The 14117-nt window shown below is 39.4% G+C and overlaps 1 protein-coding gene across 1 annotated transcript in view; it reads left to right on the top strand.

Moving 5' to 3' along the window:
- Nucleotides 1-13381, top strand: part of LOC103806978 (neutral alpha-glucosidase C-like) — a gene marked incomplete at its 5' end in the record, with an annotated part of 23001 nt that extends 9620 nt beyond the window's left edge. Inside the window, 15 exon segments of the mRNA XM_009079693.1 lie at nt 1-57; nt 1265-1500; nt 2648-2774; nt 3384-3463; nt 4310-4453; nt 4847-4943; nt 5304-5405; nt 5883-6126; nt 7799-7863; nt 8269-8345; nt 9575-9649; nt 10064-10177; nt 10710-10822; nt 12318-12421; nt 13272-13381. The exon segment at nt 1-57 is cut by the window's left edge and continues 12 nt beyond it. Coding sequence (XP_009077941.1) covers nt 1-57; nt 1265-1500; nt 2648-2774; nt 3384-3463; nt 4310-4453; nt 4847-4943; nt 5304-5405; nt 5883-6126; nt 7799-7863; nt 8269-8345; nt 9575-9649; nt 10064-10177; nt 10710-10822; nt 12318-12421; nt 13272-13381 — 1745 coding nt within the window.
- Between the last annotated feature and the right edge of the window lie 736 nt (nt 13382-14117).

The raw sequence follows: 14117 nt of genomic DNA, 5'->3' as shown, positions 1-14117 counted from the left end.
TCCTGCTGATGGGACCCACTGCATTTGATATCTTCAAGCAGTTTGCACAACTGACAGGTACTAACTCATATAATTTGAGTCAGTATGGCACATTTACCTGGGAGATTTTCTGAAGAACATGCTGTACCCAAGGGTAGGTTAATATTTACCTAGCCCATTGTGTGCAGGAGGCCAGCTGTTCTCAAACTGCAGTGAACAGAGCAAGGGCTGGTGCTTTATGAAGACAGGCTTATATCTTTGTTTTCCCTAACATTTGCAGCTGGTCAAATTTGGCCCTAATTGAGAAGCCAGCATAATTACTGCTGTCTGAAACTGTTCCCTTAGATGAAGAGGGGAGATATAAGGGGCTAGAACTGCCAGTCACCATCAGGACAGGCCAACTTATAATGTGAATAAAGCCTGAAATTGTGGAGTAATGTGTCCTGGACACTAGAGAAGTAAGATACATAACTGTCCAATGTGCCCCTTGGGGAAGGGAGCAGAGATGGCATGCAGATATGGGAAAGGAAAGAAACAAGAGGCTCAGGAAGAGACTGAAAAGAATGGAGACAAGAGGATTAACATTCTATGAAAGCAAGATTCTTTGTGTACTAAAGAGCATTAAAAGCACAGATAGTTCTTTAGTCTGGCAATGTTTGTTTGCTGCATGGATGTTATGAAGAGAACATGGTTCAGCTGAACAGAAATAGGAAAGTAGCCAGATTTCAAGAGGATCTCACCAAGCAGAAGTGCATACTCAGGAAAGTTTCCCAGCTCCCTTTTGCTATATACATCCATTCAAACACATTTTCAAATTTTAGAAATTCCTAATAATTTCAGTTCCATGATTCTCCGTGTACTGCAGCACCTGTGGACCTGTTTACACTACTCAAGTCGTCACAGAAATTGCATTCTAGTGATTAGAATCTTTGTAATCGTTTGCATTAATGACAGATAAGCTAATCTAGAATATTATTTATTAGGAGAAAATAAAGAATAAAATTATGTTGATTACTGGAATAACACTTCAGCATCATGAAACAGCAAGTTCCCTCTCACTCTTATATTATCATTACAGCCTTCTGCTTTTTCTGACTGTTGAGCTCATTGTAATGCATATCATTTCAAGAGTTCAGTCACTTTGGTATGAAGAACTTAAGCCAGCCTTCCCTAGCTCCAGGCAGACACATAGTAATCATGTTAACTCTTTCTAGAGTCTCTAGATATAATCTTGAAGAACGTTAACAATTTAACAATTTTATCTTCATTCATATACTCTTCCAAGGCACTCAAGCCCTACCCCCACTTTTTTCTCTGGGCTACCATCAGTGCAGGTGGAATTATGAGGATGAGCATGATGTCAAGGCAGTTGATGCTGGCTTTGATGCACATGACATTCCTTATGATGTGATATGGCTGGACATAGAGCACACAGATGGCAAGAGGTATTTTACTTGGGACAAAAAGAAATTCCAGAACCCCAGAAAGATGCAAGAACATCTCAGGAAGAAAAAACGCAAGGTAAAAAATATAGCAGGAAGAAAGAAAATATTTCTCTGTAGTGTGAATCTACCCTATCCAGCTTTAATCAAGGTATTTCAGATACTGGAAGCAGTTTAACTACGACAGAGTAAATTAGACTGTGTTGCTGTCTGGTGATGCTTCCAGTGTGCAAGCTATCCTGTTTAATTCAGTTCTTCATGCTATTTTATTATGTCTAAGTTTGACCCATGTGAAGCTCCATCTCGCAATGACAGCTCAGTGCTGTCGTTTGATAGATACAGCAGACGTTTTTTCATCCTAACATGAGCTTTCGCCTTTGGTAGTTGCTGTACTTCCTTCAGGTTTTCTTTGTATTGGTAATACTTTTTTTATTTTCTGCTTACAGTAACTGGGATTTTTGCTTTTTGTTGTTACAATTACTTACCATTAACAAATGTTTTTTCTTTTTGGTGTAAGTCCTGGTATGGTGTGCAGTCTGTTAGCTTGGTTAGTCTTTATTTCTGCTTTTACAGCTGAAATATTTTCCTTGGAATTATAGAGGTATTAAAATGTAGACAATATCTTAAAGTTGTAGAATTGCTTAATGCTTGATCTTTGCCAAAAGTCAGTGAATAAGGGACTGTTGTAATAGTATTCAAGTTTTATAATCTCTCAGGTGGAGCTATAGTACTTTCTCAACTCTACAGGAAAGCAGTTAATGGCAGCAAAAAGTTACTACAAAATACAATACATGGATGTTTTAAAAAATTGTAAATTTCCGTTGCTGTTGTATGCTACACAACCTAAGATATATTTAAATGTCTTAAGGCACAGGATTTTAAGGAGGCACATGAACATGGAAATCACATATTTTCCCATTCAGAGAATACAGCAGTGAATTGAACATAGTGGTTGTTGTGGTACTTGCTTTTATCTGAAACAATGGGTTTTGTTCTTTATTTCAAAGGGCTAAGCCTGAGTTCATGCCCTCCTTGTAAATTAAGCTATTATACATTAGTCTAGCACAGTATATGCAAGAACTGGTAACTGCTTTTAAAAATTAGTGACACAGCTATCTTATTTACCTGAGGTGAAATCATTCTCCACCTTTTATCAAAGGTGAACTCTTACTGTTTCATTAAGCCCAGTTGATGCTAATGATGCATTTTTTTTCTTACCCTGGCAGCTTGTCGTTATTGTAGATCCGCACATCAAGGTTGATCCCATGTATACCCTGTATTCACAGGCAAAAGACAAGGGATACTTTGTGAAAGACAGAAATGGGCAAGATTTTGAGGGCATCTGTTGGCCAGGTAAAAAAACCATTCTGTCTCTACATTTCAGGTTGTTTATTTTAAAAATTTTGCAGAATAGTTAATCAAGATCCATGGAAGTGGAATTAAATTCTTACATTCCTTGCATTTTTTTGTAAATATTAATAATTTCAAATATTTAATGCTTTCTTTGGTATAGTTATGTTCTAACTGCCTCAGTTCTATAACTTCCTCTGTTATATCTGTTGGATCTGTGGGTAGTCCCAGTGCCAGTGGATTTGTTGGTGAGAACAGCCATTCCTCTTCCCGGCTTGTCTTGGATACAGAAATACAGTCTGGTCTGTTGCAGTGAGCACTGCTTATGTAGGCTGGATGAAATTAAGTGAACCCTGATACTGAAGACTGATTCAATCATAACATAGTGATTTGACATGTTATATTTAATGAGGAGATCTCATTTCAGGGAGGCAAAGAAAGTTGTCCCCCTTCTTTACAGACAAAAAGCCCCTAATCCTGGCAAAGGAATGATTATGGGAAAAATTATTGCTGTCCGTGAAAAGCATCATAGCTTTAGGCCGCTGTATTTAGGTGCAGAGACAATCCTCTTAAAATGAGGTTAATAACTGGGACCATCTCCCACATCCACAGGTTCCTCTTGTTACCTGGATTTCACCAATCCTGAAGTGCGAAAATGGTATGCAGATCAATTTGCCTTCAAAACATACAAGGTTTGTATTCATTTGCTCTGATCTAGATATCCCAGAAAGTCTGAAAATAGAGAAGAGAGAGGATATTGTCAAAGCAAGTTGCTGGTTTTTGTAATGTAGAGGAAAATGTCTTGATAAGCTGAAGTACTACTGAAGGATTTTCTCCATGGACTTGTCTGAACAAAACAGTTGGAACCCATATGCCCCCAGTGAACATGCTCACGTAGTTGCAGCAGTAGAAGAGACAAGCTGCAGGCATTTTAAGAACCCATAGCCTCAACCAGCTGCTGCTATTCCAGCTTTTACTATCATGATAGCACACAAGGAGCAATGTGGGAATGCTGTCTCATAACTCATAGTCATTTCATTCTGACCTTCCTGCTTAGTACTGAAAGGGTCTGGGTGAACACTGCTGGACACCTCTGGTCCTCCTACCCTGCCCTGAAGTTCTAGTTTGCAGTAGAGCTGCTGAAACCACTCCCCTATTAGATAGACGTGGTAGGTATTTCCCATGCTGCTTTTCCTCTCCAGCTTTTCACCTCTGTCCTTCTCTTATTTTTCCTTATGGCTGTTTAATACTTCTCTTTTCCCTGCCTCTGACCTCACCAGAAGGCAGGAATAGCAAGTGCCCACTCAGTTGTGTAAGAATTGCAAAAATCAAGTGGGCTTGCAGGTGGCTGCCCTGACCAGAAGGTACTCCAAGGGAGATGAGATGAATGGCAGCTTTCAAGTGACCTCAAAGTGTAATTACCATGCCTGGCTTTGCTGCTACTCGTACCCTCAGACTGCTCTGACACCCACTAGAGATAAACACACTAAGTCACAGCAATGGCTCTGTCATCAGCTAATTGCAACCCTGTGTCACAGGGATCCAGTAATATCCTCTTTGTATGGAATGACATGAATGAGCCTTCAGTCTTCAAAGGGGCAGAACTAACAATGCAGAAAGATGCTGTGCACTACAACAACTGGGAGCATCGGGAAGTACACAACCTCTATGGATTCTACCAGGTAGAGTATCTGGAGGCACAAATACCAGTTATTCTCATGGAGTATACCTAATGTGGTACCGTACACAGAAGTAAGTATTCTATAACCTTCATCAAGGACTCTGCTGTGCTGGATATTGCTATTTGAAATAAATTCTGTTATCAGTCACAAGACAGTGTCACAGCATCTGTGCGTTTCTACCATAACCATGAATATTACATTGGCTGTGAATACATGATATTAATAATTTTTTTTTCAAGTATATTCTAGTAAGAAAGTATTGCTTTAGTAATAGGTATTATTTGTGGGTACAGATGTCTTAGTTTTTCTACCTTGGAAGGGCTGAAAATGCAGGCCAGCCAATGTCCTAATTAAAGAGTTTATCTCCCTGACTTTTATATTCATGATTTTCAGCAAATGGCAACTGCAGAAGGACTCATCAGACGTTCCTCAGGAAAAGAGAGACCATTTGTCCTCACACGATCTTTCTTTGCTGGATCACAGAAGTATGGTGAGTAAGGAGTAGCTGGATGCCTTCTTTGCTGCTTTGTTCTATTAAGTTAAGTGTAGTAGTCCAGAGAGGACAGAAATTGTCTTAGAAATGCTGATGTGGTGAGCTCATAAGAGTTCAAGTGATTAAAAATTCAGGAAAGGCTGAATAACAACCTGTGTCCTATGACAAACCACTACATGCTTGTATTGCATATTTCAAGAGCATCCATGTACAAAGAAAATAAAACTTGCAATGTACAGCAGTCCACCATATTCTTGTTCAGTTCAAGCATACTCTTGTCTTCTTTCCTTAACTGCAAGCATAAACTGAAGTATACATTCAATTTTCCTGCATAATTCTGAAACTGACTATTTCCAGGGGCAGTGTGGACTGGAGACAACATGGCAGAGTGGAGTTACTTGAAAATATCCATTCCAATGCTTCTTACCATCAGCATGGCAGGGATTTCGTTCTGTGGAGGTAATGTGTTTCTCACTATGCACAAGTAGTGCCACCAAGCTTGTATTCACAAGGTAGACTTCAGCACAGATGATGGAAGCTCAACAGTCCAGTGCATTTCCAGGCAGTTTCACAGGTTAGTTTGATCTCAGGAGCCTGAAACTGGCTCTCACCATCGTTTCTCCACTAACTCTTACGCAGTGTGTGTGTCCCATCCAGAGCAGCAGTCCTCAGGTGATGTTCTGCAGCATCACTGTGACAGTCCCCTGTCACTGGGAAAAGCCTTCAAAAGCTTTCTTTAGATTTTTTTGAAGGATAACTTGCTGCACCGGTTTTTCACTCTTACTTGGACAAGGAGCTGCCCAACAGCACAACAGCAAGCACACTGTGAAATGCATGGATTTATATGCACTTAGAATGTTTGTTAGAGGAGAGCCTTACATTTTTTCAGAATAATTTCCAAAACTGTGTATTTTTATTTGTCTGTGCAATATCTAGCTGATGTGGGAGGGTTTGTTGGAGATCCAGAACCAGAATTACTTGTTCGCTGGTATCAGGCTGGAGCCTACCAGCCCTTCTTCAGAGGTCACTCTAACATGGAGAGCAAACGGCGAGAACCGTGGCTCTTTGGGGAGAAGAACACCCAGATCATCAGGAAAGTCATTAGAGAGCGCTACGTCCTCCTGCCTTACTTATACACACTGTTCTATCGGGCACACACAGTGGCTGAACCAGTCATGAGGTAAGAGCATAAGTCAGGAGGTTTAGTGCTTGTCTTCAGGAAGTTACTTGGAAAAGGGAAGTTAAATGACTATCTCTTACTTCTGTGATTACTTATTTGAATATTAAGAAAATAACACACAAAAATTCTGATAATACTGAATTCTATTTTCATGCATTCTGCACCCTTTGGTAGGGTTCTCAGAGGGAAATTATATGCTTTGGGTTTTTTCCCAAATGACACCTGGAATGCTCTAATTCAATAAACACTTCACAGTCTTTAAACATCTTTGAAAGTACTGTGGACTTCAGACTTCTCGTGATAGAGAACATTATGTAGTAGTCCAACCACTGCATAAAACAGTACTTAATTGACTCTGAACTTGCTGACCTAAAAATATAATTGTCATTTTGACCCTCATGAAAATATTTGTTACTGCTTAATTGTTATTGTTACTAAAGCTTGATTTCATATTAAAAATTTGATCATTTATTTCAACATTCCTTCTGCGTATTCCTTACAATGTTTCTTTTCGTAGGGAATCTAATGATCTAGAACAGAAATAAAATTAGAAAATAAACCTTTGTTCTGCTGTTCTCTAACCTCTAAGGAAGTGCCGCAGTGGAACGGAAAGCAACAATTCTTTCAGCAAGAAATTATTGTTATTAATCTCCCTGGTATTGATATCTGTGTCTTTGAGGTTGCCTGAGAACTGTTCTTTTGCAGCACATTTACCTTTACTTATTGTTATGCAGATACATCTTCTAAGTTTTAAAAACAAAGGTCTTTTTGACAAGAGTTGAATGGTTTGAGTTTTGAAGATGATTTGCATTACAAATGTAATATGAGTGTCTGCACCCATACGGGCATAGATGCACCTGTTGTATGAACTGACATAGACAGTGGGTTTCTGTCTTTCTTGAAATGAAGCTTATGTTGACATGCAAACTGCCCACAATATCAAATAACATTTCCATTGTGTTAAATTTGCTGCAGTAGGTACAGAATTAGAGAGGAAGCGTGGTATTTTTCTTGCTAGAGTGGAAAATATGTCACATTAGCAAGCGCATGAACAGCAGAGCTGCAACGAACAAGTGGATGCCTGTGAGTGAGCAGGTGATCCAGACTTTTTGTGTAAGGAAATGGGACCCTGTCTCTGAATGAGCTATTATTGTCATAATCTCTTGAACTTTAAAGATACAACTCTTGTCCTGTAACTGATGGTTATTGCACTACCCTTTATTGAGAAAGACTAAATGATCTTCTGATGCAGGTTTTTCAGGCATGACCAGAAAGAGACATGCTATAAAACCAGTAGTGAGTTGCTGAGAACAGGAAGGACTGCACTGCAGGAACTAGCTCATCAGGTGCCAGCATTGCTGGTAGACTGACAGAAAGGTTCATTCATCTCTCCTTTGCTAGAAGGAAGGTATATGAAGTGCAAGTTTATAAGGCAGGAGGTCAAGTTATCAGTATATTGGAGTATCTTAACCCATGTTGTTCTGGAGTCTCTCATCAGTGATACAAAGGGGTATTTCTAAAGCACAAAAGAGGAGCTTGCCCTATCTTTGGTTCTTGATAACTGTACTTTGTAAAGAGAGGGAGAAGATGAAGCCTGAAAATGCCAGAAGGGCTTGAACAGGCTGATGGGAGAGAAAAAACTGACTAAATCCTACTATCTTTCTTTCTACAGGTCTCTCTGGATAGAGTTCCCAGGGAAAATAGAAACTTTTGATGTGGAGAATGAGTACATGCTGGGTAAGCGGTGTTTTATTCTCTGGAATTTGAGTTAAATATTTTTGAGGTGATAGACCATTGCACAACAAGAATAAAATAGGAAACCCGATAGTTTTGACCTGAAACATAGAGGTTCACTGCAGCAGCTAAGACCAGTCTGCTTCAAAAATGACAGTATCAAACAACTAACATCCAAACGTGATTGTTTTTTACTCCAATATGGCTGGCTGCTAAAGTCAGTTTTCTGAGAAATTAAAAGATGAGTGTGTTTGTGTAAGGCATAAAGAATGTGAGGTAAATGCTGCATTTCATTATTTTTTATTACCCCTAAAATAGCTAAGGGAGGCTGACAACCCCAGAGCACACAGCTTCTGCTCTGGTGAGATGCAGCCTTGAGGGTCACAGCCATGTTTACATTTTTTCCAGGAAATGCTTTGTTGGTGCATCCAGTCACAGAGAAAGAGGCCAAGACAGTGAGTGTTCTGCTTCCAGGGTCAGAGGAGGTAAGGATGAATACGAATTGTTCAGCTGTTCAGCACAAATAAGTATTTTATGCAGGAGCCTTGCAGCTCCCCATCTTACAACTGCTGAGCATTGCTGCTGTGCCAGCTGCTGGCTGGCCATTCTGTGCCACTCTGAACCCTTCCTTCCATCTTGATACCTTGCATGCTTGGCTCACAGTAAATCTTCTTGCTTTCCCAAGAGCTGCTGCACAAATCTCAAGTCTCCTATGATTTAAATCTCCCCTCAAGGCTTGCAGCTTCTCATTGACCACCATAAACCAGCTTAACTAAATTGTCAATTTCCTTTTTTCATATATATCCCTTTGGGTTAAATGTCTCTTCATGGTGAAAAAAAAAGGGGACTTTGAAGAAAGGTTACAAGGAAATGAGAGGGAAGTTATGGGGAAGGAAAATTTTAGCAAGGAAATGCAAGCCTCTATAGCCTGGGACATGTGTAACAAAGACTGACATGTACAGAGATCAGTTCCTCTCTGAAGTAAAGGTATTTGTCCACAGGATGGCACAGTGGTCTGTTCCTACAAAGAATATTTGGCTACAGCAGCTGAGAGGTGGAGGAAGGGAAATAATTTGGGGAAAATAGTTCCTGAGGGAAAGCCTGAGAACAGAGAGTAAGCAGCAAAGGGGAGTATGTGAGACCATGCAGAGCCTTGTGATGCCACTAATGCACATGAGGGCACTTAGAATTCTTCTCAGTATAAGGACAAAACCAGACTAGGCTCTCCAAACAAGTTAAGAAGAATATTTTTGTCAAGATCTCTGTGGTAATTGGCTGCCTGGCACACTTAAAGCAGTTAAACCTGCTGGCAAGTGTGGTGCATGGGAAGTTCAGATGTAGCTCTTTTTTGTCACCTGTTATTGGCAACTTTGTTGTTAATTTTCACTTCAATATAAAGATGCTTATGCAGGAACTTGGCATTTCTAGATTTAAAAAAAAAAGTGTTTCATTGTTCTGCATTTCCAGATGCTTTAAGACATACAAGATGTTATGCAAACTGGAGAAAAGATTGGCTTGTTTTGGTGCTGCAGGAATGAGAATTTATTCTTTCTATCCAGAAGATCATTGAATTTAAAAAGTAAATGCTATTTCTTGCACATCAAATAAGCTGTTAGGACTAGTGACAAGTTAAGCAATAAAGTAAATGCATTTGCAGAGGCAACAGATCTTACCGTATATGTCATATTCATTCTTTTTTTCATTTTTTTTCTAGATTTGGTATGATTTCAGAACATTTAAGCGAATGGAAGCTGCAGTTACTCTGAAGATCCCAGTAACACTGGAAAGTGTATGGTGTTTTTTTTAAAATGCTACTTCCAGTAAAAAAAACCAAATAGGCTTTTGTTTCATCAAAATTCAGAATCAGAAAAGTGACATTTCAATTTTTTTGTAGAAATGTAGTATAAAATAGGTTTTATAGAAAATTCCCATCTCCTTTTCTGTTAGATGGAACACTACTGTGTTCTGGTGGTAAGGGGAGGTGATGTCAGGGTGACTTTTCCAAGCAAAAATATTTCATTTGTACACATACAGTAGGTTATTACTATTCCCATTGTTAGTTGAATAATTTTCTAGATATATATTTGTGGTGAAAGCTCATTTCTAAGCTTCAATAAGAGCAAATTTCAGTTATCCCTGATCCGTGTTAAAATAATATGATCAAAGTATATAAACCTTTCTACCCTGTCTTTGTTTTTTGCAGATTCCTGTATTCCAGCGGGGAGGCACTGTGATACCTCTGAAGATCACAGCTGGAAAATCCACTGAATCAATGATAGATATTTCTTATGAACTCCATGTGGCCTTGGACACAGAGGTACTCTGAGATAATGTTCCCTTTACAAAGATGTCTTTTACTCCATCTGACCTTTTTAGGCCCTTGCTGCCCATTCGATCAACACAGGCGTATCTGCATCTGTATGCCCTGTGGCTCTTCTCCACTTCTGCTGTTTGGGGAGACTCCCACTTCCCTCCCACTGTTCACTCGAAGTGAGATTTAGCATAGCAGAGGCAGAACAGTTTTCTGACCTTTCTCAGCCCTCATCTAGTCCCTTGGAGGAAGGAGCAGGGAATAAACAGGCCACAAACTTCCTCTTGGACAGACAATTTCCTACAATTGTCTTCTCTAATAAATGAAGTGACGTCTGGCACCCACATCAATGTACAAAACCAGGATGTCCAGTACTCTCAAAGCTGGACTGTCTGATCCTTCCAGGGAAACAAGTTGCTGAAGAAAATTAAGCACACACCTTCAGTGTGAAGTGTAACATACAGTGAGACACTTTTAGTATGATTGTTCAGTGCTAGAAGCTGCTGTTAATTTGTGCTCCATGTAATGTGTTTCACAGGCCTGTGCCATAGGTGAGCTCTACCTAGATGATGGGCATTCATTTCAATATCTCCACAAGAAGCAGTTCCTGTATCGGAAATTCACTTTCCACAAGAACATTCTCTCTTCCAGGTAACAGCAGTTCTGGACAACAGCAACCAACACAGTGTCATTGGAAATGCCTTTTCTAGTTCATGAGGGCTTCTTACAAACATTGTAGTCTCATGTATTGCTTAGTGAAGTCCCAGAGTGTGCAGAATTTGTCATAAAACTGCAGGGGTAAACAACACTCTACATAATAAGAGCAGCAACACATGAAATACTGAGTTGTCTCATATTGTTTCAGTCTAGTCAAATTAGAGATTCTGCTGTTTTACTCAAATACAAAGAAACTCATTAGAAAGAGTAAAGCCTGTCAGAGAGACCTAAAGAAGATAAACTGAGAGATTTGCCAGTAGGCAACACCTGGAGCGTTTGTATATTCTAAGATGTATTTTTCTAACATAATCTTCACTGAGAGGGTGGTTGGTCACTGGAACGTGTTCCCCAGGGAAGTAGTCAAGGCATCAAGCCTATCACAGTTCAAGGAGCATCTGGATGATGCTCTTAGTCATATGATTTAGTTCTAGGTAGTTCCACAAGGAACAGGGAGTTGGGTTTGATTCGTCTGTGTCTCTTCCAACTTGAGATATTCAATACTTCTGTCTGGGAGCCACAAACCATTGTAGTCTCCAAAAGTCACCAGCAGATTTAGTACAGATACATATTAGCATGAAGAAAAGTGCTTGGAAGGAAGCACAAGGGGATTCAACCTGCAAAGGCTGAGTGACAAAAGCCAAAAGGTTCCTTAGCTGCTTGTAAGGAAAGACATGCTAAAGATGTCTCTATAACACCTTTACTGTTGAGGGTGTGTTGCACATAGGGCTGTGCATTGGTGATTCTACAGGCATGTTTTTTAGCCCTTTGTGGTTAAAAAGTATGCAGGAGGTGCTCCTAAAGCTACAAAATTTAACATGGAGCAAAACTGTAGTCTAGCTTGGATAATGTAGTTGAAAGCATACTTCAAATCTCTCTATCTGAAATATGAAATCTGAGAAGCTTTAAAATTCAGGATGGGAAAAAAAATGTTGCTAAATTGCTAGCAATTAGAAGTTGGAAAAAAGTTCAAGATGAATAACATTAAGTTCACTACAAAAAGTTTTATTTTGATTTGAGTTTTTTTGAGATTTTTAATAAAAGTTAAATTAGTTACAAAATGAGAGATAATTTTGCCTCAGATTGAAACATCTTACTTGAAAAAAAGTTAAAATTAGCTTTACATTTATACTTAGGAGTTTTAAATACATATTTGTGAAAATCCAGAACTTTTCTAGTTGTCAAAGCCGTGCTTTTTGCTATAAAATATCAAACTTTTTTTCTTCTAACTTTATGAAATCTGATATGCAGTGAAAAATTAGCTGGCAGTGGGAGAAAGTTTTATTTGTTTCACGAGAAAGGTAAAGAGAGGAAAGGAAGAGACTATAGGGGACTTTCAGGGTGAGATTGAAGTAGTACTTTCACTGTATGATGCTGAACCTCTTACTGATGGACAGAAACTAATTTATATGAAATAATTTTCTCTTTTCAGCTGCGCAGATGAAAGTGGACAATATCACACTACCTGTGTGGTTGAACGGGTGATAGTTCTGGGATTTGGACAGCAACCTGCTTTTGTGACAGCTTGTTCCAAGGGTAATGAACTGATTTCTGTTTTACTGAATGTTTTTAAGTGCTGTTGCTCTGCTGCTATTCACTAGAGGTGTCAAACTGACAGCTCTATAAAGGAAGTATTACAGCATAGGAAGCCTCTTTGTTTGGTTTTCTTTGTTACTTTTTGAATATCAAGTAGAGAATTTAGTGAAAGGAGCCAGCAGCTATTCACCACTGATACTGCATGCTGAATGGAAGAATACTGGATTTGTAAGGCAATAGATACACCAGTAAAAGTGGTTTGGAATTAAGTTCAGATGGTGTTGTCCTGCACAGAACATGACCCACAGATAGTATTTCAAGCGAAGGCCAATTTGCTCAGATCTTTAAACCTGCCTAGTCTAAAGCAGGAAACTTGCAGACTTAAAACCAGGTTTACTTTTCTGTCTTCTTGCTCATTCAAAGTCTCTGGAGTTCCTGACTACATGGGGATCTCTAGAAGTTGTGAGGGATCCCATATGGATAGGCAGTTGCATCTACAGAAAGGGCTTATAACTTCTGCTTGCTTTCCAAGCATGTCCCTTCACTCTAGGACTTTCTACCTTCACCTGTCAAGGGTGCTTGAAGGAAAACCTATGCTGGAACAAGAGTTATTTTTTTCGGAAAAATCTTTGAATAGTTCTGTAATTTGATGTACCATAGTTTGAAAGGGAAGAAAAAAGAAGTAGTTTTCTTCCAATTCTGCTGCATTCTTGTGTGTATACTGGGCATATTTGACTACTGTTTCTTTTTTAATCAATCCTTTCCACCAGTGGCAGGGACAGTTAGAGTTAAAAATTGGAGTCATGTGTAACTTGTTAAACCAAATATTTAACTCTCTTGTCCTATTCAGATGGGAAAGAAAAAGAAGTGGTTTCCATATATGACACAAAGACCTCTGCACTGACACTGGAAAACCTAGCCCTGGGTATTGATGCTGACTGGGAGATTCATATCAACTGAAAGGAAACACAGCTTCTTCAGAGAAGTAATTTGTTGAGAGACTGAGGAGAAACAAACTGGGCAGACTTAAAACCGCATGAATCCAATCAAATCAACAACATATTTCGGGGGTTTTGGTGGGAAATAACATTTCCTAGAATTTTAAAGCACTAATATAAACCTGGGTAGCTCTTTTATTCAGCAAAAATAATAGCACAGGGATTGTGTCTTTGGGGAAATAAGCTAAATACTTAAATAATGCTCCAGGCTAGCTTCAGTCAGGCATTAAGCTTCAGTTCTGCCTTCATTTCCACTGAAAGATCAATGGAGTGAGATTGTGGCTCGTTGGCACGAAACTTTATGCACATATTTGGAAATCCCACCACTCAGGGACTGGAGCACTTGTGAAGAGGAGATCTGGGCCGGTTCAACAAGCAGCATCAGACACAGAGGTTATCATCAGAGCTTGGCCTGCAAGCTGTCTTGTGAAAACAAACCCATGAGGAGCCACTGATTACAGACACTTCCCCTTTCCAGTCCTTATGACACTACAAAATTAGCTGGTCTGTACAGGAAAGTAAACAACAAGCTTGCCAAACAGTTCAGTCACTGGAGGTAAAGTTTGAGTAGGTTGTGCCAGTCAGTTGTGCAATAGTAGAAAACAGTAATGTGGGAGTGCAGAAGGCTCTCCAAGAGCTGGCTTTGAAACTGGTATTTGGATTTCCAAAAGGCACAGGTTCGTGTAAGTGCAGTACTG

Source organism: Acanthisitta chloris, unplaced genomic scaffold (assembly GCF_000695815.1).
Source record: "Acanthisitta chloris isolate BGI_N310 unplaced genomic scaffold, ASM69581v1 scaffold8068, whole genome shotgun sequence".
Classification (NCBI taxonomy): Eukaryota; Metazoa; Chordata; class Aves; order Passeriformes; family Acanthisittidae; genus Acanthisitta; species Acanthisitta chloris.
Note: the sequence above shows the minus strand (reverse complement) of the source record. Positions and strands in the feature narration are given on the sequence as shown.